General features: G+C 37.7%; 1 protein-coding gene across 1 annotated transcript; it reads left to right on the plus strand.

Moving 5' to 3' along the window:
• The first annotated feature begins 7,620 nt into the window (after positions 1-7,620).
• On the plus strand, positions 7,621-14,631 carry NRIP1 (nuclear receptor interacting protein 1). Its single transcript, XM_061427836.1, has one exon. It carries the CDS (start codon positions 7,720-7,722, stop codon positions 11,188-11,190), a length of 3,471 nt encoding a protein of 1,156 aa, XP_061283820.1. The 5' UTR covers positions 7,621-7,719; the 3' UTR covers positions 11,191-14,631.
• Positions 14,632-15,113: the final 482 nt, after the last annotated feature.

Genomic DNA, 15,113 nt, shown 5'->3' on the forward strand with positions numbered 1-15,113 from the left:
GTGTTTCATTTTGGAACAGAAATTGTCTAAGCTCTTTCTCTAGCTCCTTTGATTCTATGAACTTTTTTAACTTAAAATCTCTAACTTGATACTCTTAATTTTGATTGTAAATTTCATTTTTCTATAAACTAGAGAGACAAATAAAATGAATAGTGGATTTATTGAATGCAGTTTGTAGCATAAGCCTTCTGAGAATAATTCAGAACAGAGAAACTGTTCTTTATTTTGCTGTATCATTTACAGGAGATACTTGTTTCTGTTGCCAGGACAATTATTTTACCTCTCGCATGCACTTATCTATGTCATCAAGGGTCTTAAATCTTCACTATTGTATTTTATTCAGTATATAGTCTTTAGGAGATAAGCACAAGCTCCAGTTTGAATATAAGCTCATGTTTAGTTTTTAAATAAACATCTGTTTGAAATTCTTTTCCCCAGTAAAGAAAGTAGTGAAGATAAATAACTGGAGGATTGAATGGGTAGGGTGTATGGCTATTTCAGAAGCATTTCCTTCCCCTGAAATTCACTAAAAAGACTATAAAACATATTGGACAGGGCTGTTTCTACAACTTTTATGACAGCATATCATCTTTCTAGTTAAAATGCTTGTCATTTTTATCAACTGTAATTTGATAAATTACTTTGAGTCATAGAAATAGAATTTTAGAATTGAAGAGGTCCTCAGATTCGTATGTCCTTCTGTTGAACACTTGTGTCAGTCAAGCACTAGAGTCTCCTAGTGAGTCTCCTAGTAGGGAATGTGAGTGACACTATTGCACTCCTATGGAAGCAGCTGACAGCAAGTTAAAGCTGATAGACCTGGAAGGTATGAGCAGATTTGGCCTTGGGCAAAATATGTAAGTCCCTCAGGTTGCAGTGGAGAGCAATCTGGGCAGCTGTTTTACTCATGAGTGTCCGTCGCTTCTGTTTCGGATCTCTGAAGAGTGTTTACATCTGAAACGAGAACCCCTGGGAAAGGGCAAGAAGCTCTTGTGGTCTAATTTTAAATGTTGAGGCCCTCAGTTGAGCAAAATGTGTTTAGGTAAGTTGATTTTCTTGGCACCCATCAAATTGAACAATCACACAGCCATCTTTCAATAGATACTACTACAAGAAAAATTATCTTGCAATTTAAATATATACAGTAGTTTTTATTTATTTTTCAAGAAATTATAAGTATATTCTGATAAGTAAAATTCCAGGCTCCACCTTTACTGTGCCCATTATTATTCCCAGCTATAAAATGGCAATAATTGAGCATTTATTTTATTTTTTAAATTTTTTCCCAAAAGCTTTTAATTTATGACGGAAGATACACTGTAGTTTCCACCTTTCAGTGACATCCCAGGACCGTTATTTGAAATTGTACCTTTTTTTCTTGTTCTGTGATACTAAGTGTTGGATTTTATATACGATAAAGAGGAGAGTGAAAAAGTTGGCTTAAAGCTCAACATTCAGAAAACGAAGATCATGGCATCTGGTCTCATCACTTCATGGCAAATAGATGGGGAAACAGTGGAAACAGTGGCAGACTTTATTTTTTGGGGCTCCAAAATCACTGCAGATGGTGACTGCAGCCATCAAATTAAAAGATGCTTACTCCTTGGAAGGAAAGTTATGACCAACCTAGATAGCATATTCAAAAGCAGAGACATTACTTTGCCAACAAAGGTCCTTCTAGTCAAGGCTATGGTTTTTCCAGTGGTCATGTATGGATGTGAGAGTTGGACTGTGAAGAAAGCTGAGCGCCAAAGAATTGATGCTTTTGAACTGTGGTGTTGGAGAAGACTCTTGAGAGTCCCTTGGACTGCAAGGAGATCCAACCAGTCCATCCTAAAGGAGATCAGTCCTGGGTGTTCATTGGAAGGACTGAAGCTAAAGCTCAAACTCCAGTACTTTGACCACCTCATGCAAAGAGTTGACTCATTGGAAAAGACTCTGATGCTGGGAGGGATTGGGGGCAGGAGGAGAATGGGATGACAGAGGATGAGATGGCTGGATGGCATCACCGACTCGATGGGACATGAGTTTGAGTGAACTCTGGGAGTTGGTGATGGACAGGGAGGCCTGGCGTGCTGTGATTCATGGGTCCCAAAGATTCGGACTGAGCAACTGAACTGAACTGATCTTTTCATTGACCCTTGGTTTATAAAGCTAATCTCATCTATTTGCATAAAATGTTTGGAGTTACAACTTCTTAATAAGCTTTTCTTGTGTTTTTTTTTTTTTTCCCCTGTTCAACTGTTAAAACTTTCTTTCAAAGTCTGACCTTGGAGAACACCAAGAGTTCTCTGAATCATTTACCTGGATTTTTTATTGTTTAAATAAAAAGTTTCAATAATTAGGGCTTTGCAATTGTCTTGGTACTTACATATTTTTCTTCTAATGCTTACTGAAACATCTTACTGTTTGTCTTTCCTTTTGTATAAATTTCATCGCCAAAATCATCTACAGTGAAATTTAGGTAATATTACCCAATAGGAGTAGCCTTTCAATTCCTTCTGCATTTCCAGGAACCTGAGCCAAGAATCCAAGTGCTCATTAAAGTGGCATTGCAGAAATACCTTTAAATTCAATACTCAAAGAGGTGTCACTTGATAATGCAGAAGAAATTGGAGGAGATTTCATGAAAACAGTTGGAAGTCATGAGGTATTCATTAGATATCATTTAAATAGATACGAAGTGACTTCATAGGTGTTAATCGTTGAAATGTGTTTTTAATGGAGAATTTGATTGCAAGTGAGATACTGAATCCCTTCCTTAAAAACAGCTAGAGAAAGACTATTCTTCATTTATAAAAATAAAATCTTTTTACTTGGATTTTACCATTTTTAACAGTGTTAAAAAATTCAGTGAACTTTCCCTTTGCTTAATTTTCAAATGGAAAATGTAAACCGGTGCTTCAGTGGAAATATTTTATTTCAGAGAATCAGTAGTACACCTAGTTGGGAATTGTCACTGTGCATATTATTTACAACTGTCTTTTGTCTATTAAAACTCTAAACAAAAATTTATCTATGCATAGGGCCAAGATTCCATGGAATTCTTTTATGGTTTAGTTTGATTTTATTATTATTTTTTAATTATGTCCTGCCACGACAATAATTGTTTTACTGTATGCTAGTGAACATTGAGTAAAATCTCAATTTTTAAGAGATTTTTTATGGTTATAAACAATTTTAAATAAGAGAAAGATTTCATTTATAATTTTAATACTGTAAATGGTTATACATGAATTTTATTAAATTATCTTGAAATGTATTAATCCTTGGTATACTATCAGGGTTCTTTGGACCCAGTTTTAGTTTGAAGTTGTTTGGTGGGAAGGATTGTTTTACATGACTTTTATTCTTTTTCAAAGTTTCACTGAATGTGTTTTTTAATAGGAAAAAACATTGTATCTTGCTATTAACATGTGTCTATCAGAACTTTTGATGTGGCTTCCCTGGTGGCTCAGAGGTTAAAGCGTCTGCCTGCAATGCGGGAGACATGGGTTCAATCCATAGGTCGGGAAGATCCCCTGGAGAAGGCAATAGCAACCCACTCCAGTATTCTTGCCTGGAGAATCCCATGGATGGAGGAGCCTGGTGGGCTACAGTCCATGGGGCCGCAGAGAGTCGCGACACAACTAAGTGACTTAACTTTCACTTTTCATCAGAACTTTTTATAAATCGAACATATACTAAGGAATCTTAATGATTGTTTTTTTCCTATGCATCTTTCATCATTTTGACCTTTTATGATTATGGAAATTAATTCATCATTTGTTTCCAACTGTGGGATATAAAGACTAAAATAATAAGCCAAAGGAACTTAATGAAAGTGCCTAAAAGGATAATGCAGTAGTGAAATGTCATCTTTATTGTATTATCTTCAACTTTTTAATAGCATAGCCCATTAATACTGTATTATCTTACAAGAATGTAAAAAGAAAATGTCTGGAGACTATCTTTGTTGTTTTTTTGTTTTGAATTTTTAGCAAATATAGTAGAGAATTCAGTATTTTCTATTTTCTGTCCCCAATGTTAAAGAGAAGAAAGTTGGCCTACGAAGATGCTTCAATTAGATGAATTAGTGGATGAATGCAGAGACTGATAGTAACATTCCAGACACAACTGATGATGGTGACATTGAGTGTATAAGCAACATCTCTAACCACTGTCTTCAGATGACAGCATCCTAGATGAATTTTCTCAAACCTAAGGGTCAGTGAGTGAACAGTATAGTTCTTTTCTCCCCCAGCTTAATATATAATTGATATATCACACTTTATAAGGGGTATAATGTGATTTGCTATGCACATGATTACCAAAGTAAGATTAGTTAACATATCCAACAGTTCACCTAGTCGCTATAACAGTATAGTTCTAAAGCAAAAAGGAAATACAGTATTTTCCTCCTACAGTATTAAGTTAGTTGCTTAATAGCAAGGACTTCATCACTCAGTATTTTGTGACAGGAACCTCACCTGCCCTGGCTTGCTTTTATGGTGCTGACACACCCACATATTTTGAAACAGTTCAGAAGTTGACAAGTACACAAGGCCGATGTGTAATAAAAGAAATTGGAAGAAAATAAATGACATGGAAATGATATAATTGGCATTAATAAATCTGAAAATAAAAAATATTTTGCAATTCTGTAACAAGGAAGATATCTGTCCTCCTGTCCTCAGCATACTTTTGAGTTGTCAAAGTTTCCAAAGTTAACACATTGTGAATTATATTGATACAAATACAAAAAGAAGTCTAGAACCTTTTAGACATGTTTTTGAAATCTAGAATTGGTATTTACAAGGTACTTACAGGTTCATGCGTGACAGTAGTTAAGCTATCAGTTCCAAACTGCCTTGCCCATTTCAGATATGTTGTCCTTCAAAACCAGGAAAATACAGATATTAAGAATTGGATTTGCTCTGTGTAAATTCTCATGAAAAATTCTAGTGAAGTTGTTTTTCATTGTCCTGTAAATTATTCACAAACTGACTTAAATAGTAATTAAATGTTCATTGGACCCAGATAGTAAACGGTGATGACTATTATTCTTGGTATACTGAAGGTTAAATGAATTTGTTAAAATTATAAAGAGCTGATTTTGATTTAGAATGATAGTTCTAAAATCAAAATTAAGTCATTTCTTGGTATAGTAAGTGTTACACTAAATTTTTTGTTAAAACCAGAAAATATTTTTCTAAAAATTTAATGGAATCACACTATACAAATGGAAACTAAGTTAAAACAGATGTTCTTCATCCAGCTTCTAATTCATCAGTGGGTAGTTTTTTTATTTTACCCCATTCACATATATAAATATGTATGTATTTTCAGTGTTCCTTAAAGAAATCTTCATTTTGCCTGTCATTGCTACCAACCTAATGCTTAAAGAAGGTATTAATATATTAATATGTTAGTTTCTAAACTAAATTTTTCCTTCTAAAGCTTTTGAGAGTTGCAAAATTTGTGAATCCTTCATTTGTTTTTGTTTTTGTTTTTTCCTGTTTTCTTCTGCCCCTCAGTACTTTTACTCCCCCTTTGTTTGGTCCTTATTACCTTCCATAAACCAGATGTTTTGGATGATTCTGTTCCCTTTCCACAGAAATCACTTAAGTATTTGCCATACAAAGTCAAGTTTCTTCCTTATTTTGTTTATGAAGAGAGTGTTGACTATTTTAAAAACGACATGTATACAAGCTCTAATAAAATCGCTATTGAAGTTAAAAATAAACCATTAGGTTCACTGACAAGGCAATGAATCACAGCATTTTATAAAATATTCTAGTTGCTAAATATGTTGCTTGTAAATCTCCAAAGAAACCTAATTTTTAAATGTGTGTTGACGCTGAGTTATTTGTAGTTGACTATACTCAGGTAGAGCGCAGCACCTGGCAGCGTTAAGTAACATGTATAAAATCAAGCAAGCCAGCCATATGTTGGTGATTCGAAAATAATGTGCTTACCTTTCCACAAAAAGAAAATGCCAGGTTAATACTAGCTTTAAATCAAATTATTTTAACCTTAAAATGTTGAAAATACAGGTTTCTATGAAAAGTTCTTTATCTTGCTTGCTTCATGTGGTCGGTGCTGTTTATAGAATTTTCTTTTCAAAGAAATTAATGAAAAGTAACCACTTAGAGTTTTCCAGAAGCAATTATTCCTCTTCAGTTCTATCCTAAATTTGTTTCCTGTCCAATTTTCTACAGGGTAAAGTGTATACACATAGTCTTTTATGTGTTACAAGGCTTTCAGGGTGGCTCACTGGTAAAGAATCCACTTACCAATGCAAGAGACATGGATTTGATCCCTGGGTCAGGAAGATCCCCTGGAGTAGGAAATGACAACCCACTCCCGTATTCTGGCCGGGAACATTCCATGGACAGAAGAGCCTGACAGGCTATACAGTCCATGGGCTTGCAAAGAGTAAGACAGGACTGAGCACACAATCATATTTTCTAAGCTAAAAATGTTGCAAGTACCCTAATTGAATTCAATTCAGTCGCTCAGTCATGTCTGGCTGTCTGCGACCCCATGGACCACAGCACGCCAGGCCTCCCTGTCCATCACCAACTCCCGGAGTTTACCCAAACTCATGTCCATTGAGTCAGTGATGCCATCCAACCATCTCATCTTCTGTCCTCTCCTTCTCCTCCTGCCTTCAATATTTCCCAGCATCAGGGTCTTTTCCAATGAGTCACATCAGGTGGCCAGAGTACTGGAAGTATTCAGCTTCAGCATCAGTTCTTCCAATGAACACCCAAGACTGATCTCCTTTAGGATGGACTGGTTGGATCTCCTTGCAGTCCAAGAGACTCTCAAGAGTCTTCTGCAATACCACGGTTCAAAAGCGCCAATTCTTTTGATGCTCAACCCCACATCAAACTCATTTGATGAGTCCACATCACAAGGATCTCTTTTCCTTTTTTCACACTTCTCTTGTTCCTTCCAAAGCTCCTAGTAATGAAAGGAAGCTCATTCCAGCCCCTCATAGAGCTGTGGTGCTGTAGAAGAAACTTGCCATTCATACCACTGCAGAAAAGTGTTTATGAAAATTCAAAAACTTGGTGGGCTTTGTAAGACAGTTACAGAACATTAAAGTATTTTCTCTAACTGATTAGATATTTTTAACAATATGGATTAATCCATAGGATTTCCAGTAGAGATTTCCAATTTAATAGGAATGACAATAAACTAATAAGGAAGCTCTGCAATGCATACATATGTATATTGTATATATGTGTATATATATATATATACACACACACACACACACACACACATAGACACTTACAAGTGCTGTATTTTTTGCCTATAGGTATCATAGCATAATTCTAATTCATCTTCTTAACTATTTTCTATTTATTTTTTAGAACACTGATACTTGCATTTACTGGGGAACAGAAGATGAAGAAGGAAAAGCAGTATATTCACTGAGGATTTTGTCTGCTTGCCACCTCAGCTCTGTGTGTAGAGGAATTCTGCTGCTGTTTCTTATTTGGGAGTTCCCAGCTCTGAGGTCAGACTACGTCATAGCCTGCCTATCTTTTGTCTCATCATTGCCAGCCAGCAGTAATCCTGGTCAGAATGGAACCGTATACCTCTGTCTAATTACTGTGGAAGGTGATAAACCAACACTCACTCACTAAAGTTAGATCTCACTCCCCTGCAGAAAACCATTCCTCAAAGTGAATAGAAACCAAGCCCTCGTGAACACTTCTATTGAACATGACTCATGGAGAAGAGCTGGGCTCTGATGTGCACCAGGATTCTATTGTTCTAACTTACCTAGAAGGATTACTAATGCATCAGGCAGCAGAGGGGTCAGGTACTGCCGTCGACAAAGCGTCTGCCGGGCGTAATGAAGACGATCAGAACTTTAACATTTCTGGTAGCGCGTTTCCCACCTGTCAGCGTAATGGTCCAGTTCTCAGCACACACACGTATCAGGGATCTGGCATGCTGCACCTCAAAAAAGCCAGACTCTTGCAGTCTTCTGAGGACTGGAACGCAGCGAAGCGGAAGAGGCTGTCTGATTCCATCGTAAATTTAAACGTAAAGAAGGAGGCTCTGCTGGCTGGCATGGCTGACAGTGCGCCTAAAGGCAAACAGGACAGCAAGGTACTGGCCTCTCTGCTTCAGTCTTTCAGCTCTAGGCTGCAGACTGTTGCCCTGTCACAACAAATCAGGCAGAGCCTCAAGGAGCAAGGATACGCCCTGAGTCATAATTCTTTAAAAGTGGAGAAAGATTTAAGGTGCTATGGGGTTGCATCAAGTCACTTAAAAACTCTGTTGAAGAAAAGCAAGGCTAAAGATCAAAAGCCCGATACCAACATCCCTGATGTCACGAAAACCCTTATCAGAGACAGGTTCATAGAGTCACCTCATCACGTTGGGCAGAGCGGAACAAAGGTCGTGAGCGAACCCTTGTCATGTGCTGCAAGATTACAGGCTGTCGCAAGCATGGTGGAGAAAAGGGCTAGTCCTGCCACTTCACCCAAACCCAGTGTTGCCTGTAGCCAACTAGCACTACTTCTCTCCAGTGAAGCCCATTTACAGCAGTATTCTCGAGAACATGCTTTAAAGACACAAAATGCAAATCAGGCAGCAAGCGAAAGACTTGCTGCCATGGCCAGATTACAAGAAAATGGCCAGAAGGACATGGGCAGTTTCCAGCTCTCAAAAGGCATATCAGGCCATCTTAATGGTCAGGCAAGAACATCATCAAACAAACTAATGGCTAGCAAAAGTACAGCATTTCAGAATCCAGTGGGTATTGTCCCTTCTTCCCCCAAAAATGCAGGCTATAAGAACTCCCTGGAAAGGAACAATATAAAACAGGCTGCTAATAACAGTTTGCTTTTACATCTTCTTAAAAGCCAGACCATACCTAAGCCGATGAACGGACACAGTCACAGTGAGAGAGGAAGCATTTTTGAGGAGAGCAGCACACCTACGACTATTGATGACTACTCAGATCCCAATCCTAGTTTCACCGATGAGAGCAGTGGCGATGAAAGTTCTTACTCCAACTGTGTTCCCATAGACTTGTCTTGCAAACACCGGATAGAAAAACCCGAACCCGACCAGCCTGTTTCTCTGGATAACTTAACTCAGTCCTTGCTAAACACTTGGGATCCAAAAGTCCCCGAAGTTGACGTCAAAGAAGATCAAGATACCTCAAAGAATTCTAAGCTAAATTCGCACCAGAAAGTAACCCTTCTTCAGTTGCTGCTTGGCCATAAGAATGAAGAAAACATGGAAAGAAACGGCAGCCCTCAGGAAGCACACAGCGATGAGACAAAGTTCAGCACACAGAATTACACCCGGACGTCTGTAATAGAAAGCCCCAGCACCAACAGGACTACTCCCGTGAGCACTCCTCCATTGCTTGCATCCACCAAAGCCGACTCTCCCATCAACCTTTCCCAACACTCTCTGGTCATCAAATGGAATTCCCCACCATATGCCTGTGGTCCCCAGCCTGAAAAGCCAGCGAATACCACCTCGAACCACCTGATGGACCTTACAAAAAGCAAAGAATCGCAGGGGGAGAAAGCCATCCACAATGAAGGTGCACAAAACTCGGCCACGTTCAGTGCCAGTAAACTGTTACAAAATTTAGCGCAATGTGGAATGCAGTCTTCCGTGTTAGGGGAAGAGCAGAGACCCAGTAAACAGCTGCTGAGTGTAAACACAGATAAATCTCCAGGTATGATTGATAGACTGAATAGCCCTCTGCTAGCCAATAAAACAAGTGCAGTTGAAGAGAAGAAAGCATTCGGCAGTCACACAATAGGTCCTGAACCAGGACTTTCTGGGTCTGAAATAGAAAATCTGCTTGAAAGGCGCACCGTCCTCCAGTTATTGCTGGGAAATCCCAACAAAGGGAAGACTGAAAAGAAAGAGAAGATGCCCTTAAGAGATGAGAGCACTCAGGAACATACAGATAGAGCTTTAAGTGAACAAATATTGATGGTGAAAATAAAATCTGAGCCTTGTGATGACTTGCATCTGCATGCCACGGGCACGCACTTGAGCCATGAGGCTCCGGGAGCCCCCTTCTTAGGGATGGCCCCTCCCATGCAGAGAAGTGCACCTGCCTTACCAGCATCCGAGGACTTGAAACCAGAGCCTGGCTCACCTCAGGATTTTTCTTTCTCAAAGAATGGTCTGCTGAGTCGATTGCTGAGACAAAATCAAGACAGTCACCTGGCTGATGAGCTGGACAGCAGTCACAGAAATAGTGAACTGACACTTGTAGAATCGAAGAACCTTTGCATGGTCCCTAAGAAAAGGAAGCTTTACACCGAGCCGTTAGAAAACCCCTTTAAAAAGATGAAAAATAACATAGTCGATGCTGCAAACAGTCACAGTGCTCCGGAGGTGCTGTACGGGTCCTTGCTTAACCAGCAAGAGCTGAAACTTAGCAGAAGTGATCTTGAGTTTAAGCATCCTGCCAGTCATGGTTCAGCCAGCGAAAGTGAACCCAGGAATTGGACCAGAGAGAGCAAAAGCTTCAATGTCCTGAAACAGCTGCTTCTCTCAGAAAACTGTGTGAGAGATTTGTCTCAGCACAGGAGTAACTCTGTGGCTGACAGTAAAAAGAAAGGACACAGAAACAGTGTGACCAACAGCAAGCCTGAATTCAGCATTGCTTCTCTAAACGGACTGATGTGCGGTGCCACTCAGCCCGGCAGTTGCATGGTCAGCAGGACATTTCCATACCCAGGTGTCGGAAAGGCCCCCCGGAGTCCTCCTTTCCCTGAGCACTTGGGCTGCACAGGGTCTAGACCAGAAGCTGGGCTTGTGAATGGGTGTTCCATGCCCAGTGAGAAGGGACCCATTAAGTGGGTTATCACAGATGTGGACAAGAATGAGTATGAGAAAGACTCTCCGAGACTGACCAAAACTAACCCAATACTCTATTACATGCTCCAGAAAGGAGGCAGTTCTGTTACCAGTCGAGAAACACAGGACAGGGACATGTGGAGGGAGCCTTCATCTGCTGAAAGTATCTCACAGGTTACAATCAAAGAAGAGTTACTTCCTCCTGCAGAAACTAAAGCTTCTTTCTTTAATTTAAGGAGCACTTATAATAGCCATATGGGAAATAATGCTTCTCGCCCACACAGCGCAAACGGAGAAGTTTATGGACTTCTGGGAAACATGCTAACAATAAAAAAGGAATCAGAATAAAATGGACCTGCCATCCAACTTTGGATCTTTTTAAAACTAATGAACTTGAGATCTGTATAAATAAGCGCATGATTTGAGAAAAGCATGGTATAATTGAAACTTTTTCATTTTGAAAAGTATTGGTTAATGGTGATGTTTAAATATGCAGACTACTTTTTGCTTCATGTTAAATGTCATGAGGAAGCTGCTGAACTAGCAATTGGTTGTTTGACACCTTCTGTATGCATCAGACAACAACTGTGAGTAGCCCATGAATGATAATTCTTTTTTTAATCACAGATAATAGGCATAAATTAAAATATAAATCTCCATCCAGCAGATTAATGCATTGCTGCCTTTATTAGGGTACTTGATTTTGCTTTTCAGAAGCAACCTACATAACACGTTTTTTAAAGTCCACAGTATTAAATAATAACTCTTTAAAGGGTAATTATTGAATTAAAAAACCTAGTGCTGTTTCATTTCTCATTCAATTCCAAAACAAATTAGAAAAATATATGCTTACATTTTTCACTTTTGCTAAAAAGAAAATTATTTTTGACTCTTGAAAGGGGTTTTGTGATTCCTCAATGTGTCTTCCCTTCCCCAATCCTTTTCAATATTGTGTATTTCTTTAAACCTTGTACTACTTGGTAAAAATTGATTACAATTGGTGGAAGTTTGATAGATCTTAAAAAAAGGCAGATTTCCATTTTTGTATTTTAACTACTTTACTAAATTAATATTCGTCCTTTTACAGAATTAGGAAGGTTAACATTTATCTTCAGATGGTTTCCTAAATAACTGAAATAAGTTGTTTTTAACAAGCAAAATGGCTTTTCTTTGGACAGTTTTCACCATGTCTTATAAAAGCCACTTCTCACCATTTCTGTGGTACCTGTGAGTCTGACGACCAGGGTTTCTTAAAGCTGGACTCAGACCACCTGCGTTAGCACCATCCAGAGCACTTGATTTAAAATGCAGATTCCCAGGCAGCAGCTCCGACCTACCGAACAAGAATTCTCTACTGAGTGGACCTGGGAGTCTTCCTTCTGCATCTTAATACACTCCCTAGGTGTTTCTTCTGCACACTGAAATTTGGATTTTGAAAATTGAAACCACTGCTTATGACTTTTCTCAGAAAACAGGATTGTAAACAAACTATTTGATGCCTATATTTTCCCCAATATAGTCACACGTCAACTCAAAATTTGCAATATTGTACTTCATATTATTACTGTTATGTCTTTGGAAATCGGGTTCCGAATCCTTTTTATGACAAAAAAAAAAAATTGGGTGAAGGGGACAACTTTCATATCTGGCTCAACATCTCAGGAAAAATATATGATTACTTGTGTGTTCTAATGAGTAACATCTACTTAATTAGCCTTAGGGATGGAATAATAGGGCCACTTACCAAACTCAGGTGATTCCAGGATGGTTTGGCAACTCCTCCTGAATACATCCTTAACTTCTGTGAAAACCATTGTCCTAAGAACAGTGCTGACAAAGATGAAAATATATATTTCACACCCAAGAAAGGCACTAAACTCAGATTGTTTAAACAAAAAAGTAAAGGGCACATATACACGGCAGAGTTGTACACAGTCACTCCATCAGATCTGTTATTTTAAAATAGTGATTAAAAGTAAACATTGATGTTTTCTTAGAAGAACTTAATTTATTATTGAACCACATGGGGTTTCTGTCTTGAAACACATCCATGTTTTTCAGTTCATTTTTTAGCATCCACAGTTCATTCACCAGTTAGATTTGGTTTTAATTGTGAACCCAGGTAGCAACTGACCTACCAAAAAACTGTTATATAATCAACTATTAATTAGAAGGAAATCTATTTGAAATTGTTCTACTTGAAGTTGTTTCTAAAATTTTTATATTAAAAATGGGCGTTATTTCCTAATATGATCTAAAACCCTAAATGATTATTTTTTCTCAGAATGATTTGTAAATAGTTACTGAATATATTAAAAAATAATAGGAGTGAATATTATGCTATGTCATGAAAATTCCACTGGCCAGTGAAGATATTCATCTGCATCCCATCTTTATTCTGTGACAGTCTTACTGTCTACACTATATAAGCTTTTAAACAAGTCATTTTTTTTCCCTGCCATTATGAAAGTTCTAGAGCCTTAGAAGTATGCTAGAAAAATTACCAGTGTTCCCCCTTGGTTAGGGGAAAATGGGCTTTTACAAGGGAGTGAAGTTTAGGTCAGGAAAAAGAAGATCAAGGGCCAACACTGTTTTTGTTTTTGTTTTTCATTCCTTTGGTTGGTCGGTTGGTTGTTTTTTGGTGGTGGATATTGTCAGCAAAGAAATGAAGGTATGTCGCATATAGATAAACCTGACCATGAGAAGGCTGTTCTGATACTAGAGCGTGTCCCCGATGTGAGTTTAGTGTGATCTTAAAGAAGAGTGCCGAGAAAGGGCATACATCCCTAAATGCACTTCGCTCATGCATATGTAGATGCAAGGATGCACATACACACATTTTCGAGGACTGTTTTAGATATCTAGACAGTTTCTTCCCAACAAAGTCACTTGTGAAAGGGTACTACAGCTCTCATTGACATCAGTAAGGTAGCGTTACCTGTTTGCTCTCTGCTGCATCTTACAGAAGAGTAAACTGGTGAGAGTATATATTTTATATATATATATATATATATATATATATAATATGTATATATATATATATTGACTTGTTACATGAAGATGTTAAAATTGGTTTTTAAAGGTGATGTAAATAGTGATTTCCTTAATGAAAAAATACATATTTTGTATTGTTCTAATACAACAGAAAAGCCTTTTAATCTCTTTGGTTTCTGTATATTCCATGTACAAGTGTAAATATAATCGGACAGGTTTAAAAATTGTGCATGTATGTATACAGTTGCAAGTCTGGACAAATGTATAGAATAAGCCTTTTATTTAAGTTGTGATTACCTGCTGCATGAAAAGTGCATGGGGGACCCTGTGCATCTGTGCATTTGGTAAAATGTCTTAACAAGTCAGATCAGATGTTCATCCCAACATAACAGTATTCCATTTCTGGACACGACTTCTGTGGTTTAAGCTTTGTGGAAGAATGCTTTGAATCCAAGGGTCTTAAAACTTTTTAAATCAAGTCAACCACTTTTCAAAGTAAAGAGTTCACACAACTACTTTCATGAATTTTTTAATCCCGTTGGAAACATATACCAGGAGTGTTCCAGTATACTGGAATACAGGCACACTACCATTCATGGTATGAATTCTGGGGTTTACACAACCAATTTTGATGCAATCTGCTCAGTAATATAATTTGTCATTTTTATTAGAAATTTAATTTCTTCATGTGATGTCATGAAATTGTACATACTGCAGTGTGAATTTTTTTGTTTTGTTTTTTAATCTTTAGTGTTTACTTCCTGCAGTGACTTTGAATAAATGAAGGAAAAAATTCATTGTCTCTGGTTTGAAATGATTGTTACTTTTTGGGCTCTCTCTGATTTTCAGATTTTTCGTAAACATAAAAAGTCTCTGGTCATGAGAATAGCAAGTCTTCAAGAATGCTTTGCCATTCTTGGAAAGATAAAGAAAAAAAAAAAAGAAGATGGTCTTAGAGTTAATGTGAGACAGGGCAGTGGAAGCATAGCTCGGAAGACCATCGGCTCACAGCCTAGCCTACCCACCCTTGGTTCTGTTTCTTGTGTAACTGGATGGTCATCATGGATTTTTAAAGTGGGAAAAACTTGTACAGTATTCAAAAATAAAGTTGATTTGATACAAACTTGTTGTAAGATAAGATGTTACTAGGTTTTTATCCAAGTTTCAATGGGCATTAAATTTTTTCTAAATAAAAGTCTTCAAACATTTTGCAAAAATGAATATGTGTATGTACACATGTATATATCAAATAACTATATGCTGTTAATATATGTATA

Source organism: Bos javanicus, chromosome 1 (genome assembly GCF_032452875.1).
Source record: "Bos javanicus breed banteng chromosome 1, ARS-OSU_banteng_1.0, whole genome shotgun sequence".
Taxonomy (NCBI): Eukaryota; Metazoa; Chordata; class Mammalia; order Artiodactyla; family Bovidae; genus Bos; species Bos javanicus.

Bases quoted from the DNA above. Each gene is read 5' to 3' on its own strand.
- NRIP1 (XM_061427836.1), top strand. From the start codon at position 7,720: ATGACTCATGGAGAAGAGCTGGGCTCTGATGTGCACCAGGATTCTATT.